The 17533-nt window shown below is 33.7% G+C and overlaps 2 protein-coding genes across 3 annotated transcripts; both read right to left on the reverse strand.

Moving 5' to 3' along the window:
- Positions 1 to 7406: 7406 nt before the first annotated feature.
- On the reverse strand, positions 7407 to 9801 carry LOC107796703 (uncharacterized). 2 transcript variants are annotated; one of them, XM_016619494.2, is made up of 3 exons: positions 8776 to 8978; positions 8021 to 8065; positions 7407 to 7777 (listed from the first exon to the last, which is right to left on the reverse strand). In XM_016619494.2, the coding sequence occupies exons 1-3, from the start codon at positions 8816 to 8818 to the stop codon at positions 7554 to 7556; spliced, it is 312 nt and encodes a 103-aa protein (XP_016474980.1). In that variant the 5' UTR covers positions 8819 to 8978; the 3' UTR covers positions 7407 to 7553. The 2 variants fall into 2 exon arrangements, 1 of the variants encoding a protein (XP_016474980.1); XR_012693858.1 differs by lacking the exon at positions 8021 to 8065 and having other exon boundaries at positions 8776 to 9801.
- A 2180-nt stretch (positions 9802 to 11981) lies between these two features.
- LOC107796706 (uncharacterized) lies at positions 11982 to 14922 on the reverse strand. Its single transcript, XM_016619500.2, has 3 exons — positions 14604 to 14922; positions 12846 to 12942; positions 11982 to 12302 (listed from the first exon to the last, which is right to left on the reverse strand). The coding sequence occupies exons 1-3, from the start codon at positions 14866 to 14868 to the stop codon at positions 12230 to 12232; spliced, it is 435 nt and encodes a 144-aa protein (XP_016474986.1). The 5' UTR covers positions 14869 to 14922; the 3' UTR covers positions 11982 to 12229.
- Between the last annotated feature and the right edge of the window lie 2611 nt (positions 14923 to 17533).

The following is a 17533-nucleotide window of genomic DNA, read 5'->3' on the forward strand; positions in this document are numbered from 1 at the left end:
CCAAAAAAACCGACCAACTTTATTCGGCTATGGCCACTTACCGACCAAAACGCGACCAAATACGCTTGGACGATATTTTGATGGTCGTTTTAATATACCGACCAAAGTTGGTCGGAAATTACCAACCAACGTTGGTCGGTCAATTAAATTCAAAAAACAAATCTTGCAAAAAAAAAAACCAATCAAAGTTGGTTGACATTTTAATTATGTAATCAAAAGATTTATCAACTAGGAATCGAACCGGGGTGTGTACTGTGGCAGGATATTATTCTACCACTAGACCATGGTGTATTTTATTTTAAGATTGTCTTATTTTTTATTTATACTCTTTAATTGTATTTTCGCACGAAAATAACCGACCAAAGTTGGTCGGTTTTATTAAAAAATAAAATTACCGATCAAAGTTGGTCGGTTTTTTAAAATGATCGGCCGAATTCACCGACCAATTTTGGTAGGTTTTTTTAATATTAATTTTTATTTATTTTAATTGCAAAAACCGACCAGAGTTGGTCGGTTTCTTGAAAAATAAATTTCGCTGGACTCAAAAATAGTTTCCCGCATTTTTGTTCCAAAGAAAACCGACCAAAGTTAGTCAATTTTTACCGAATTTCTAGTAGTGTACACATATATATTATGTATTAACTTCCCTTAATTTTTTGATATATTTAATTTTTTATATTTTAACAGCTCTTAACGAAAATTCTAATTCCGTCACTGCACATCCATTATTATACATTTGCATATTTCTCTTCTTTAAAAGAACAAGTGGCAAAGTAACCTTTTCCAAAATTTAAAGAGGAAGCTTCCTAATGACGTACTCGGGTAAAATTTAAAGCATAAAGTTTTATTTGACTTTTTTTACTTAAGAGTGACTTTCCTACGTAGTGAGATTCCTAGAGCCCGTTTGGATATAAGAATTTTTTGGCTTTTTCTCATAAAATTTTATTTTTTTTGAAATTAGTGTTTTGCATAAAATTTCCAATTTCCACTTGAAAATCAAATTTGGATTTTTTTGAAAATTTGAAAAACTCCAAAAAATTATTTTTCAAAATTTTCACTCAGATCACTCACAAAACTTCAAAAACAACCCAAGATTATATTCATGTTCAAATACAACTCTAATTTTTCAATACCATTTTCAGTTAATTTTTTTTATGGAATTTTACAATTCTTATGTCCAAACGCCCGCCTATATTTTCTAGTATTGGGTAGTGTTTAGGATGTGATTGTTACTTTTAGATTCTTTCTCGTTGCTTGTAGTTACCACTATGAGTTTGTAAAAAGTAGGCATATACGGAGGAAGTTTTATTTTGTATCTCATACAACTTATACTAATTGTATAAGGATACAACTTACACTAGTTGTATAAGGCTCCTTTTTGTCTCACAAATTTGTGGACCCCAATCTTATACTTTTGGGTCCACAGAAATCTGGGTCCACAAAATCGTAAGACAAAAAAGTTGTCTCATACAACTAGTGTCAGTTGTATGAGACACAAAATAAAATTTTCCGCATATACGTACTAAATTTAGGGTCATATTCTCCTGAACTAGATGACTGTAAAAGCATGGTTTTATTCATTATTTATTTTTATTGTTTAAAGAGAATACTGAAATTGCAAATTAATGATAGTAGCAACTTCACTCACATCTAAATATGAAATATGAGTTCAATCACGCCAAGGGTCTTCCCTATGTTTTTAAATTCATAGGTCAAACCAAAACAAAATTTTGAAAAAAAAAAAGAAAAAGAAAAGTATACTTTCTTATTTGTCTCTCTACCCTTCGGGGTAGGGGTAAGGTCTGCGTACATATTACCCTCCCCAGACCCCACTTGTGGAATTATACTGGGTCGTTGTCGTTGTATACTTTCTTATTTGTAGTGATAGCTTTCTCCAATTTGAAAAATATTTAGGGTATGATTCATGTTGTTCTTTGCTTTATAGGCAAGATGAGGAGGTGCATAACATGGTTACATTTTATTCCAAGTAGAAGGTGTGAAGACCTTAATTCATACCCTTTTTTGGGTTGAATTGATCTTGATCTCTATAGGTAGGTAAAGATAGATAAAATGACAAAATTAGTTCCTTATGTTTGTACGTAGGTTCAAAATAGTCCCTTAAATATACTCATGAGTGGTTTTTGGTCCCTTAGTTTGCCAAAATTAAGTACTTTTTATTCATTATCAGATATTTAATAAATTTTAATTGTTAGATTTAACAGAAACCGTCAATAAAGAATTTAACACGAACTCACATCTGGAGGTACTATTTTTGCTATTTTTGAAGTTTGGTGCAGCTTTTTGAGGTGTAGAGTCCACTAGTATCTCTTTTGTTATCTAGTATGGCATCAAGTAATGAAGCTAATCCCATCATCAAAGAATGTGGTGCAGTGGATCTCCCTTAACCAGAGGTCTCGAGTTTGAGTCGTCCTGGATATAGAAAAATCCTTGGTGGGGAGCGCTACCTCCCGAATGGGGTCTTACCCGGCGCTAATCCTGATATAGTCGGGCTCCAATACAAATACCGAACACCAAATGAAAAACCAAAAAAAACTAATCCCAACTCGATGTAATTTAATTAGTTGTCATAGATATTCCTTATACGCCATACTAGAATTTCAGAAAAATATGAATATATTGGCAGAGTCATTCTTTCCCATGCCACCTTCATTATTATATCTCTCTTCTTGAAAAGATGAAATGGCAAAGAAATCTTTTTCCAAAAGGAAAAGAGAAACTTCCTAATGACTTACTCGGTAAGATTTAACGCATAAATTAAAGGTTAATTTGGCTTTTTATTTGATTGAGACTTTCCTACGCTTTTTTAACTTTTCCACGTATTGATATTCCTAGTACATATTGGACAATGTTTCGGACGTGATTCTTACTTTATAGACTACATTCTTCTTTTTTTCGTTAAAATAGCACGAACTAACCAGTTTTCGGACTGGTCATTCAAAAATAGTTAATATTTACAAAGTCATTGAAAAATAGCCATTATTTTGCCGCAATAGGAATCGGTCCAACATAATATACTGGAGATCGGTGCACCTGTATATAAACTTCCAACATATGGAGCACTTATGTATGAACTTCTAGCATATTATACTGGACCGATATATTATATTGGAACTCCAGTATATTATGCTGGAGTATTTTCCGGATTTTGAACAGTGTTTTCATTCAGATTTATCTTTACATGAAAAGTGGCTAAATTTTGATTACTTTTGAAACTGTAATTATTTTTGAATGATCACTTATAAATCTGGCTATTTTTGAATTTCTCCCTCTTTTTTCTCGTAGCCACTTTTAGCCTGTGCAGAGCAGGCGTATGTTAAATTTAGCAGGGGCGGAGCTGCAGTAGACCCAATTACTAAAACGAATAGTATAATAAGAAGGTGTTTGGATTGACTTTTAAAAAGTAATTACTAACTTACAAACAAAAAGTCAAAAGCCATAAGTTGACAATATTTAACTTATGATTTTTGGCTTATTTTTGTATTTTTTTTTCATATCTAAAAGTAAGTGTTTTAAGTTCTTTTTAGCATTGTCAAACACCACAAAAATTAAAAAAGTGCTTAAAAACTAATAAACACTTTAAATAAGCCAATCCAGATACCCTTAAAGTTTAATCCGTTTAAAATCTATAAACTTCAAATTCTGACTCAACCTTTTAAATATATGCCCTATTGTCCTAAACTAATCGAAAAATTAATTAAAGTATTAAGTGTGCGAACAAAGTTTCACATGGTAGCTGCAAAAATTGGGAGCCTAGATGTAAGATGTAGGAATCTCTTAGCTCCCATTTGGCCATGAAATTTAGGAGTTTTTTTTTCAAAGTTTGTTTTCAAATATTTGTTTGTTTATAGATTTAAACCATTTTTTGGTAGATTTTGAAAACAGAATCTTCAAATCTCAAAAATAGTTCTAGAATAGTTTTTGAAGCCTTCTACTCGCAAAACTTCAAATTATTTTCAAGTAAAATGCATGTCCAAACACAATTTTAACTTTCAAAACCATTTTTCATCTCATCTTCAAAAAGTCATCTTTTCAAGTTTCAACCAAGTTTATGTACAAACGCTAGCTTAATAATGTGAGGTCTTTTGGGGAAATCGTGCAAGTTTAACCCAAACGAACAATATTACATTGTTAAGCTAGTGTTTGTACATAGCACAATATTACATTATGTCAAGAGTATCTTTGAGCTCGCTTATCCCAATAAAAGTGAAGTTTAATTTTATCATTCTATAAGAGATTGAAATTAAGTTGTATAGAGCTCAATTTCGCCAAGGGACTTCCCGATATTGTAGCCCGTTTTTAAATTCATGATTCAAACCAAAATTAAAATAAAAAATAAAAAGAAGGAACATATACTTTCTTTTTTATAGTAATAACTTTCTCCTATTTGAAAAATATTAAAGGTATGATTCATCTTGTTCATTGTTGTCAGTGTACATAAGTAAATTCCTTATTAGAAAGTAAGACATATTGTCAAAAGTAGTCAACTAGCACTAAGGGGTCGTTTGGTAGGGTGCATAAGAATAATGCTGAATATGGTGTATTAATAATGCTGATATTAGTTATGCTTGCATTAGTTATGCTGATATTAGTTATGCTGACATATTTCTTATCCATTGTTTGGTTTGATGTATTAAAGCATTGCACAATTTCTAAAAGAATTTCTTGTTTACAAAAATACCCTCAAAACCAGTCCATCACTGTAACTTTTTAAAAGAAACATATGCTGAGAAATATTTTTATATGAAAAAGTTTTAAAAAAATTATTTGATTTGTCTACCTATATTGTAAAATATAACTAAATATTTATTTATAAAAAAGAAAATATGCTAAGTATTTATTTATTTGCTAGAGATGTAATTTTATTTCTCACTATTTGAATTATTTTAAACTTGCATTAATATAATAACTAGCATATTTTAATCAAGCATAAATTTTGAAGGACAATTTTGTCTTTAACTAAGCTAATGCATGCATTAAAACCCATTGAATTGGTAATATCATGGTTTTCTATGTATTAATTATGCATAGGATAATACCAAATAGGATGTATAACTAATGCTTGCATAACTAATGCATAAGTTCAAAATATCTACCAAACAAGGTATTATTAATACGCAAAGCTAATGCAAGCATTATTTTGTCTAATGCATCCTACCAAACGACTCCTAATACATATAGTGAATCGAATGCATTGACTTAAAATCTTGAAAGGTAACAGATATTTTGACAATATCAATAATTATTGTCATCATTGGTATTAGAGGCGGATCCAGAATATTACACACGGGAAATTGGGAACTTAGCTTTTATCTAGATGTATTAGAAGTCCACTAAATATTTATAAATATTTAATTATAAACTAAGCTATTACGGTATATTAATTTGATATCGATATAAGAATCCATAAACTTTAATCCTATATTTGCTTCCGATCAGGGGCGGACCTAGTGCATAGATTACGGGTTCTCGGGAACTCAGTAACTTTTGCATAGACCCTGTATTTATATTAAGAAATTCACTAAATATCGATAAATATCTGACTATGAACCTAGTTATTATTGCATATTAATCTGAAATTACGATAGAAACTCATAAGTCTCAAATCCTGGATCCGCCTCTGTCTCCGATTAATGTGCTAGCCTAAAGTATTTTTTTTTCTTGGTTGTTTACCAGAAAGCTACGTATCTGATTCGACGTGGGTACCACGAACATGACATAATGAGTCCAGAATTTAAATGATAAGAATGTGCCAAGGTTTTATATACTGTCTGATATCTGAATACTGAATTCATCAAATATCCAATTATAGCAAAACAGGATTAGGTGCAGTGACTAGAGAGTGACTCTTCCCACATGATGTAGCTTTGTCAGGGATAAGCTTTGCCAAACCAAAAGTTTGTGATACATTTTTTATTTTTTTTGGTAAATTTAATTCGAATTATAGGAAAGAGATAAACTGGTGGGAGCTTATATAAAGGTACAATATTAGAAAGATCAGAAGGGCAACTCGGTGTACAAGGTATTCCACGTTCACGTAGGGTTTGGGAATGGTCGCACTCCTAAGAGGTGTAATGTAGACGATCTATCTTAATGCAAGCATTAGTAATATAGACGACCTACCTTAATGTAAGCATTAATAGCTACTTTCACGGCTCGAACTTATGACCTAAGGTCACACTGATACAATTTTATCGCTACTCCAAGACTCCTAATGTCTGAAAGCCAATAAGAAATAAAACAAAAGATATAATGATTTGTATTTTCGACTTAGCAAATCTATTCCCAATGGTATTCTTTTAGTATATTCTGTTGTTGATTTTTATGGATCCTCGTTTTGAGAATTCTCTGCCCTCTTGTCGTTTGGGCTCAAGACAGGAGTATGCATGAAGAAAGAGGAAAAATATAAACAAGAGCTAATTAGGCTGGACCACCATAGGTTACATATGACCATCATAATTTTTCAGTACTTCATAAACCCACTCCAAATGATTTCCACTTGTTAGTAAACTTCCAAGAAAAAAAGACAGTTCGGTGCACAAGATATACCGTATTCGCGCATGGTCCGAAGATGAATCGCACCCAAGAAATATGATATTCGCGCATGGTCCGAAGATGAATCGCATCCCAAGAAATATGATGTAGACAGCCTACCTTAATGTAAACATTAGTGAATGCTTCCACGGTTCAAAATCCGTGACCTATAGATCAAACACAGATAACTTTATTGTTGCTCCAAAAACATTTACTATAATTCAATGGCAAATTAGAATATTTGGGTTGTAGAACTAACAGATAAAAGTTACCAGATTATTTTCAGCTGGCAAATTTGTTTGTGTTAGATCTCTCTAACCTGTCCCTGACTTCACCATTATCAATAGAACAAATTGCAGTATCTCATCCTCAACCATATCACTGCTACTCCTGCAGTGGGGACTAAAATAGATCTTAATAGTAGGCCCATATACTTCACCATGAGAAGATATTGTGACTACTTTTTTTTTGGTGTGGATAATGGTGGTTTTTAGGCCAGCTTGCCGGCATTTCGACTATTATGTCAGGCACATCCTACCTACTACCAGCACAAGTACGGAGGTGTCAGACACATCTTACCCACTACCAGCACAAGTACAAAGGTATTGATAACTTTAAGACACATTTGTCAACAACAACAATACCAACACCAACCCAGTGGAATCCCACAAGTACGGTTTAGGGAGTGTTGTGTGTACGCAAACTTTACCCCTATCCTGAAAAGGTAGAGACATTGTTTTCGATAGACCCTCAGACTAAGAAAAAATAAAACGAAACAATAAAAACAAGTAGTATCCAAGACACATTTGTCATTATATAGAAAATAAGATCAGCAAAGACCCTTCTAAAAGTCACAAATAGCAACACATTCCATGAAAAGACCAAGAAATTAGTACTATTATACATGTCAATTAGCCATTATACATCAGAAGGAAACAAGGAAACCAATATTGTTAGTAAATATGATAACACTGAGAACAATTAATTTAAAAAGAGTTGGATCATTTCTTGGGGTGAATACTTTGCACAACAGCCTCAATCTCTTCCTTAACTCGTTCAAATACATTTGGCCCCTTAACTTCATCAACTGGGGTGCTTTCATCAATGTCATCACTAGTTCCATGAGTTTCTTTGTGATGCTGAGGTTTTTTATCGTGGTGAATCATAGCCTCTATCTCTTCCTTTGCTCGCTCTATCAAATTTGGTGCTTTTACATCTTTCAAATCTACCAATAGAGAGATCAAAATGGCAATAAGAAACTTAAAACACACCATCCCCTTCCTTGTTAGCCCTTTAAAAATAGGGTTTTTTTTACTTTTAGCCCGCGCAAAAAACTATTATATTTCATAGCCGAAAAAATATATAAAAATTGTATAATTTTTATATATAACATACAACAACAATAACAACGACCAAGTGAAATCCCACTAGTGGGGTCTGGGGAGGGTAGTGTGCATGTAAATCTTACCCCTAACCTGAGGGAGCAGAGAGGCTGTTTCTGAAAGACCCTCGGCTCAAGAAGACGAAAAGAGAAAATATCAATATCACCGACAGATACCGTAGGAAAAATAACAACATCATGAAAACAAGAAAATAGATGCAAAGCAAAAGCGATAGCCAGTAAATAGACCCGCCACTATGAAAAAACGAAAGAGTAGCAAGACACAACATTGCCACTAGGTGTCTCAGACATCTGTATATATATATACAAAAAATATACATTTTTCGGCAATTATTTTAAGAACGTCTATACAGTGTCATTTTCTCTTTAAAAAAAAAATACTAAGTGTAAATAACAAGTTAGAATAGCATGAAAAATAAATCATTTCCCAGCAGACAACTGAAACTAAAGGGGAAAATAATATCAATTGGAAATTATGAGATTAAGCATCAACATTGCAAGATTAGTAAAAAGATTCAATTTTTAAGCGAATACTGTTAACATATGTGCTCAAAATGGAACAATTTTGCAAGAGCAAAAAATGGTTTCCAAAATCTCGACATTAAAACGAAATTCTATCCAGTAATTCATGAATATATGGGGAATAGGACGTGGGTAAATGAAATAGACCCAAAAATTGCAATATATTTTCTTCTAATTATAAATCTGTCAGCATCTTAATTTGCAATGATTTATTTTTCTCAAGAGACCCATTTTCGTTTGCAATAAATAGAGAATAGGATTAGAAATAGGGAAGATAATAGGAAAAAGGAAATCATTACCAGAAGTAGATGTTGCGGCTTCATTTCCTCTAGATTCTGCCATGGGAAAGGCTCTGATCAGGTAATAGAAACCGTTTTGCAGGAGAAGAGAGAAGCCGAAGAACTTGGGTTCGGGAGATGTGGATAGTACTAAATTACAAAGGAGAAAACAACGTGGGCTTCGGGCTATGCAAAGCCCGCTGCTTCGAGTTGGATTTTCAAGGGTGATTTGCACAAATAGCACATTTCGGTGCCACTTTTGATTTTTTGACCCCCGTTTATTTAGGGACATGACTTTAACTTTAACAAGTGTTGGCCTTCGCTTGCTTCGTGGACAACACTTTTGACTTTTGACCGTAAAAGTTTGCCCATATGATAAGGGAATCAAAAAATCAAGACCATTCATTTTTAAAAGTCATTGAATATAATTTCCTGAATTTCCAAAGTAAGGGCTCAATAAAGAATATAATGACTCTTAATAGAGATTTACGGGTTTAACTTTTATGCATCTAACAGTAGGTACTATTCATAAACAACATACTATAACCAATTCAAAGGTACTGATATTGGAAGAAGCTAAGGCCTAATTTGTTTGCACTTAACGAAGGTATGAATCTTAATCATTCAGATCTTAGATATTAAATGTGCTTGTTTTTAAAGTCTAAGTTTTAATCATTCAGATCTTAATCATTAGGTTTTCTTTTTACCGTACAACTACTTAATGGGTCCTATTACGTCTGTATGATTAATATCTATAACAAAGACTTAATTTCATTAATATGCTAACATTCACATTCATTATTAATTGCTACCACCACCTGCCATTATCAACTATTACCATCACCATCATACTCAACCACTACCTACCACCACCATACTCAACTACTACTACCACCACCACCTCCTCAATCATAGCCGCCACCATTATCGTCAACCACTACCTAGAATCCCCACTACCCAAAATCCCGACCACCCCCACCACCACCATTATCAACCACAACCATAAATTCATCCACCTCAATTACCACAACTAACTACCCCATCCCCATCAACAACCATAGCTGACACTGCCAGCTATTATAAACTACCACCACCTTCCTCAATCACAACCACCACCTATCGTTATTAATTATTACCACCTACTACCACCACTCTCAACCATAATCGACATCACTTTCAATAACCACTAGCAACTACTCAGAACCACCAACTAATGCCTCTAATCGGCATTCACAAGCACCACCGTTAGTAATCACCACCACTAACTACCATATTTTATAAAATATATATTTTATTGATAACAGTATTAATCGTTTAGTATTCAGATCTTAATATGCATTTTAATATTTAGATTCAGACGTTTTAATCTTAATGCACATCTTGATATTCGGATGTGTATTCAGATTCAAACGTCTTAATCTTAAAGTAATTTTTTTATTTTTTGCGATGGTGGGGATAGCAGCTGGGTATTTGCACGCGCTGCATTTATACCTGGAATAAAAGATTTTGTGTTAAAGTAGAACAAAAGAAATAGGGTTGGAGGGCAAAAATGGAACAAGACTGAGTTAAAGTGCCAAAATGAAAGATTGGGCCAAGTTTAATGGTCTGTCTATGTATTTAGCCTTTTTTATTTATTTGCAACTTACCAGCCTTGAACTCTTGAATGGAATGCATGAATTGTTATTTAAGCAGCTTTTACAATAGCTTAAATTAAGATAACTTATTTATGAATTTCGCTTCGACATCACCATCGTGGCCATCAAGTGACGTATCATAAAACACCATAGACGATATGTTAGTGTCGATCAAATTAATGGAAAAAGACATGATAATCAATCACTTCTAAACTTCTTCACATATTTCTGCATCGAATAGACTACTCAAGAAGGATATTTGGTAGAGGGGAGCATATTCTTCACACGTCAATCTCAAGGACATTTGACGGATTAAGAAAAGTATATTCAATTAGTTCGTTATGAAAGTCTGAACTACAATCAATTTGAACATGTGCTATGTACTCAAATGCTGTTAAACTATATAGGAACTTTAGTCTGGCAAAAGATAGGGCTGGGAAGGAGATCTACAATTTGATAATAGGAGACAACTACGGTGTGTTTGGTATAATAGAAAATGTTTTCCGTGGAAAATATTTTTCAAGAAAATATTTTCTTGGAAAATAAGTAGTAATCTTATTCATTTTCCGGTGTTTTACGCAAATTAAGGAAAATAACTTCTCAAGAGTATTCATAAATAATTTAGATATAATAAACATGAAGCCATAAACTTTCAAACCAACAACCTTCCGGACCCACAAATTTCATTAACTTTCGAACCGCTAAACTTTCAAAACCGCGGAATTTCAAACCCGTAAACTTTATAATTTCTAAACCCGTAAACTTCCAAACACGTAAACCTCCGAACTCATAATTTTGGAATTTGTAAAATTTTAAGCCTTTAAACCGATAAATAATAAAATTAAAACTGAAAAATATATTTAAAAAGTTTTTTTCGGGCTAGGGGGGGGGGGGGGGGCATTAAAACGAAAAAATAACATAAATTTAAATTACAAAAAAAAAGTAATTTTTTGTGCGAGAGGATTGGGGTGGGTGATGAGTGGTGGGTGGCGTAGAAAAATAAAAAAACAGAAATTTAAAATTGAAAAAAAAAATTAAGGTAAAAAAATATTTTTTTTTGCGGAGGAGGAGGGGGGAGGGATGGAGGGGTAGTAGGGTGGGTGATAACGGAAAAACTGAAATTTGAAAAAAAAAAAACTTTTTTGGAGAGGGGATGGGGTGGGTTGGTGAGGGTGGGAAGGTTGAGAAGGAGCTTTGGAAAATATTTTCCCTTCTCTTGATAAAGAAAACATTTTCCTTCAATTGAAGAAAAATATTTTCCAAAACATTTAAGCCAACCAAACATGAAAAATTGAAAAACATTTTCCCAAAAATGTTTTCCTTCATACCAAACACACCCTAATTTTTATTCGATATTGAGTACCTTGGTAGACTTTCTTCCATGAGAGCTCTTATTTCATTAGCTTTTTGAAAGAAATAAAAAGGTGTCCTTGGTTTCTTAACTTGAATCAAAAAGTCTTATCAAGATCCTAATTATGAGTAAGCTAAAGGGGAGAGGATTCCAAGGCTGTGGTACTAACACTATATGACACTATGGGCTACATTAAGTTCAGTTAAGAAAAAAACCTTATTACAAATCGAGCATATTGTTAAGGAATCGAAACCAGCTTCAATGAATTTCTGCAAAAGAAATACTTAGAAGAGTTGTGGACAAAGATAGGAGGTAGGAGCCTTAATATAAAACTCCAGTTATAACTTTTGAGGCTCACCAAAACATCATCTCCTTACCCTATTCTTTTCAACAGTCGCAACTTAAACTATTCAGTTGTCAGTAAAATGCCCCAAACTTGCCTTCTAGCCTTGATCCGTACACCTTGCGAACCATGCAACAAATATAGTTGCTAAGCTGTTATTCTTGATCGGCCCTTTGCAATGCGTCGAGCAATGACTCTCCGGCCGCCCTTTGTTGCTTTGCTGCTCAATGATTAAAATACGTGTTAGTCAGAACTCAACAAATAGTGTAGACAATTAAATCTCCCTGTAAAGTAGAGTGGACTATGAAAAATGAAACTAGCTGCACAAATTAGTGACTGAGCTGATCAGGTAAGCTAACCTAGGAGGCAACTAACAAGCTAATATTCATTGCCAGCATGAGCGCACGCCAGAGTCCTGGACTACTACATATTAAGCCTAGCGGTACACAGGAAGTCCTTGACTCCAACTCCTCTTTCATTTACACTTGCATCTATTTGGAATTGTTTTAAAAGTAAAATACTCTGTCCATAACCTAATATATGAATTCAGGGGAACGTACTGTATACGTTGTACGACTACTACAGTATCCAGAAGCATGAAGAGAAACAATGAGTGGTCCTGTTCATATTCTTTCAGCAACTCAAAGACCCAAAGCTTAAATAGAACAATATAAGTGCAAAATGGTGCATACTCATAGTGCTACTCTCACTAGAATGTGGCCATTTGTCCAGCAGCTAAAGTGAGCAAGACAGAGAAACGTACCGAGCCAGGAAACCATGGGTCCTTTTGCGCTTGATGTTGCTGGGTTGGTAGGTTCTCTTAGGAAATAAAAGCATCCCACTCGACGTAGAATCATCAACTGCATGAAAATAAATGTAAGAACCATACAGTAGCTCATGTCAAACCAGGTTAATTCCACGATTCTTTGTATTCAAGTCTCTGATGGTTTAAATGAATAAACATGAAATAACAAACAATACAAATTAAATTATAGTTATTTTTACAAAGATGGTTCACACAACCAAACTGGTCGAAGGAAGGAGCAAGCAACTCATAGATATATACCCCCTCCATCCCAAATTATGTGATGATATTTAATTGGGTATGGAGTTTAAGAAAGAAAGAAAGACTTTTGAAACTTGTGCTCCAAATCAAGCAAGACTTGTGGCTATAAATCATATCATAAAAAATAAAATGAGAAGTTTAAGGTTAAGTTATTTCTAATTTAGAAGGTGTCATTCTTTTTGGGACAATTTAATAAGAAAAGAATTCACATAAAATGGGACAGGGGGAGTAGCAAGTTTAAAATATGAGAGCTCCTTTTCCATTCTAGTTTGAGAAAATTACTAAGCTAAATTTCAAAGAAAACTAAACTATTTATCTATTTTCGTTGAAGAAGAGGTTGCTAGTGGCTCTCTGTTTCTTTTAATAAACATTACGTAGTTAGTAATTCGACTTTTTAAGCATCATTAAAAAATAACAAAGTGACGAAAGCCAAGCATATTCAGAAAAGGAAGAAATCAATCTAGCAATGTTCAAAAGTCTCAATCTTTTTCTAAGTTCTGTAGCCTTGAAAATAAATAAAAATTCCTCAAGTTATAAAATTAGTATATTGTAGGTCTAAGAGAGAAATTATTGCAAACCCACAAGGAGTTGAAACCCAAGCTTCAACCCACACATAAACATGAATGGGTTGGACTAGGAGCGGCAAAACGGGTGGGCCGGGTCGGATATGATTCGGGTCGAAAACGGGTAATGAAAAAACTGATAAATTATCCGACCTGCCCCATATTTAATACGGATAAAAAATAGGTTAACCGGCGGATAATATGGGTCCATGACTTCTTGCATATAATCACTTTTGGGAGAATTCTTAGTCTCCTTAACTTGAGGAAACCCCAATTTGAGACTTTACAAATGTAAAAGTTAGACTCATTGGTTATCTATTTTCTAAATGGATAATATGGTTCTTATCCATATTTGATCCGTTTTTAAAAAGTTCATTATCCAACCCATTTTTTAGTGGATAAAATGGGTGGTTAACCGTTTTCTTTTAACCATTTTGCCATCCCTAGGTTGGACTATAAATCTGGTAAACTCGTCCTGTTTCAACCCACTAAAAATCAACTCAATGTACCCACTTTTAGCTTATTCCGGGTTGAAACCCAAGCTTCAACCCGCACATAAACATTCAGAATGCGGTCATTGCATTTAAACCCAAGCAATTAGCACCCTAGAGTGCAAGGTATTTTCTAAATGTGCCTCCTTAAAAAAAAATCAGAATCAATCAATCAACTATGAGCCCATTCAGGTTAGCTGAATTTAAGTAGCTTTTGAGCATAAAGTATTGGAGCTTAAATTATATAAATAAATAACATCGTTCGGATAGAACTGCTACAACTGAAAATATCCGAAACGAAATAAATAAATATTGCACATACCTAAACTTTACAGCTAAATACCAGCATTGCACCAAAGCGTACTGTAAATTCAAATATAGAGAGGGAAAAGGAGATTTACCGTCGGGGAGGAAAAAGGGGAGAGAAGGGAGGCCAGTGGGATATAAGAAACCTTCAGAGGAAACCTTTTTGAACGAATCGACGTCGGATTGAGGCAAATGAAGAGGAATCGGAGACTGAGAGGAGAGAGATGGGAAAAGCCTAGAAGTGAGGGTTTGATTTGCAATTTCTGGTTTTTGAGCTGAGAATCTTAAGTTTTGATTCATCAAACGGGTTATCAGAGAAACGCCCGTCCGAATTAGGGTTTTCGACGAAGAGGACGACATTTCAAGGGCGGCTCCACGGTAAGGCAAGTGAAGCTATTGGCCCTAAATATTTAAGGCCCCAAAAATATAAAAGCAAATATTATTTATAGCCATTCGGGCCAAATCTATATCATCTGCTAGCCCAAAATTACAATACATAATTTATGGCCCAAAAGTAATTCTAGTGGCTAGCCCAAACTACCGCTTTCTGCTTCTTTCTTCAGCAATTTGGATTTTTCCTTCTGAAATTCCTCGATTGAAGATAACCAGCCATGTCTAGAGACTTTGATTTCGTCATATTAAAAAAAGCAATAAGGGTTATAGAATATAATTTTTTAAAATGGTATTTATTTAAAATAAATAAGGTGTTAATTTTTGCTATAAGAGGTAAACATTCCTTTTTTGTAAGTGGATAAAAATATGTGCTATTAAAATTTTGATGGAGTTTTCTCAAAATATAAAGTACTACTATATTATTATATAATATATGTAATTTATATTTATAAAATTATTGATAAAATATTTTAAATTCTAATATTTATTTAAATTTAGTAGATGTAGCATTGAATGAGTTAATAGGATAAAACTTTTCTCTCACTAAATTAAATAAATTCTATTTTTCTTTCTTTCTTTTTTCATATTTTTTACTATTTTACCTTCTAATTTAAAATCAAATTCTCTAAATTAGCTATTCCTTTTTGTCACATTTGATAGATCCTCATACCAGTAATCAAGTTATTTTGTGTCTCATTTTATTTAACTAAGAAATCCCAGAGAAAATTATCGCAAGGTTCAGTAAACATATTTGACAGTAAACATAATTCAAGTCCATGAGCAATTCATTCATTGTTTAATGATGGAACCAGCGACTGGATACAAAATTATGTTGACTGTAGTGTATGCTAGAAACAAATTGCAAGAAAGGGCTAGTCTATGGAATGGTCTGCAACAGCTAGGGAGGTAGACTCAAATCCCCTGGCTCATAAGTGGTGATTTCAACAATGTCCTAACCACAGATGATAGATTAGGACAACCAGTCACTATGAATGAGGTTCGGGAGTTCAAGGATTATATAGATAATATGCAACCGACCCCATTGAGGACTAAGGGATGTTTCTTTACTTGGTGTAATAAGCAAAGTGCAAATGATAGAGTATACAGTAAGATTGATTGGGCTTTTGGCAATTTTGAATGGACTAAAGATTATGGGCATGTAGAAGCTGATTGCTTAGAACCTGGAGTGTCAGATCACTCACCAATCTTGGTTCAAATATGGAGAAGGAATACTATATATCCCAAGCCATTCAAGCTGTACATGGTAACAATGGAGCACAAGGAGTTTAAGCCTACTGTAGAAAGAATTTGGAAGCAGAAGATGAGAAATAATCCTATGTCTGGTGTCACACCTCCTTTTTGCGCGCCCGCCCCGAAGGGTTAAATGCGCGATGGAGTTTTTCCAATTTAAGTGACAATATTCGAAATGAGATTATTTATTTAATTCAGAGTCGCCACTTGGGAAAGGTTTGGCTTTTGGTGTCCCAAGTCACCGGTTTATCTTGAATCCCAAATCGAGGAAATTTTCGACTTTTCCAAATGAAGTCTGCGAACCAGAAATTCTAAGTAAGGAATCCTGTTGACCCGAGGGAAGGTGTTAGGCACCCTCGAATCCCGTGGTTCTAGCACGGTCGCTTAAATTGTTATAATGGCTAAATATCTGATTTAAATGCATATTATGACTTACGTGCTTTTATTAAGTTTAAACCTCTTTTATTATTAACTTTTATTTTTTATAGAATTGCAACGTCGTAAAAATGCATCTCTAACCACGTCACAATCAATGCACCCTTGGTCGTCGACACATTTTGACTCCGTTGAGATTTGGATTTGGGTCACATCAATGTGCACCCGAATTTAAGAATATAATTTACTTAAACTGTACCCAAAAGTCTAAACGCGTTATTATTTTGAGGAAGGCCATGAAATTCACTAAACAGCCTGTCCTGAATTTTATTACGGTTAATTATTGAGGGCCCCGCAATTTACATTTTTATTTGGCGAGGCTCGTCTCATTATTTTAGAAGGAACATCCTAAAGCGACTACATTTCTAATGTGTTTGTCTCTAAAAATAGAAGAAAAGATGCATGCTAATTCAATTATATGCTTTGGCCAAATCCAGATTTTAGTTAATCGTCTGATTAATTATTTATAGAGTGAAGAAACGTTGTACCTCATGAAACATGCTTTCAACTTGATAAAAGAATTATATACAAGATTAATGAAATGCTACGACTACTACAAGAGCTCCCTAACTTTAACTTATTTAGACAAGATTAATTAAAACCACTTATTAGAAAATGCGACTAATGATATTTGAAACTCATCCTATAAACAACCTAATGAAGCTGAAACTCAAGAATCTGAAACTGTATTATCTTTAGCTAGATTTAAAACAGCCATTTGCCCTTACATATTCAAAGCATGCTGAAAGAGCGAGTTTAAGTTAACAATCGTATTAAATAGCTGCACATTTCATGAATTGTATTTACATCTTGTATACTACTAAACGAATAAAATGTCGCAGTTTCAGATTGTCATAGACTTTAATTAAGTACAACCTTACTAATGTATCTCTATTAGGCTAACAGACTAGAAACTTACATATCTTAACAACATTTATATAAAAAA

This window comes from Nicotiana tabacum, chromosome 8 (genome assembly GCF_000715075.1).
Source record: "Nicotiana tabacum cultivar K326 chromosome 8, ASM71507v2, whole genome shotgun sequence".
Taxonomy (NCBI): Eukaryota; Viridiplantae; Streptophyta; class Magnoliopsida; order Solanales; family Solanaceae; genus Nicotiana; species Nicotiana tabacum.

Bases quoted from the DNA above. Each gene is read 5' to 3' on its own strand.
- LOC107796706 (XM_016619500.2), bottom strand. From the start codon at position 14,868: ATGTCGTCCTCTTCGTCGAAAACCCTAATTCGGACGGGCGTTTCTCTG. The intron at 12,943-14,603 runs GTAAATCTCCTT...ATTTTCATGCAG, and splicing joins CCCCTTTTTCCTCCCCGACG to TTGATGATTCTACGTCGAGT. The intron at 12,303-12,845 runs GTACGTTTCTCT...ATCATTGAGCAG, and splicing joins ACCCATGGTTTCCTGGCTCG to CAAAGCAACAAAGGGCGGCC.
- LOC107796703 (XM_016619494.2), bottom strand. From the start codon at position 8,818: ATGGCAGAATCTAGAGGAAATGAAGCCGCAACATCTACTTCTG. The intron at 8,066-8,775 runs GTAATGATTTCC...CGTCTTCTTGAG, and splicing joins AGCCGCAACATCTACTTCTG to CCGAGGGTCTTTCAGAAACA. The intron at 7,778-8,020 runs GTAAGATTTACA...CTCTATTGGTAG, and splicing joins TCTGCTCCCTCAGGTTAGGG to ATTTGAAAGATGTAAAAGCA.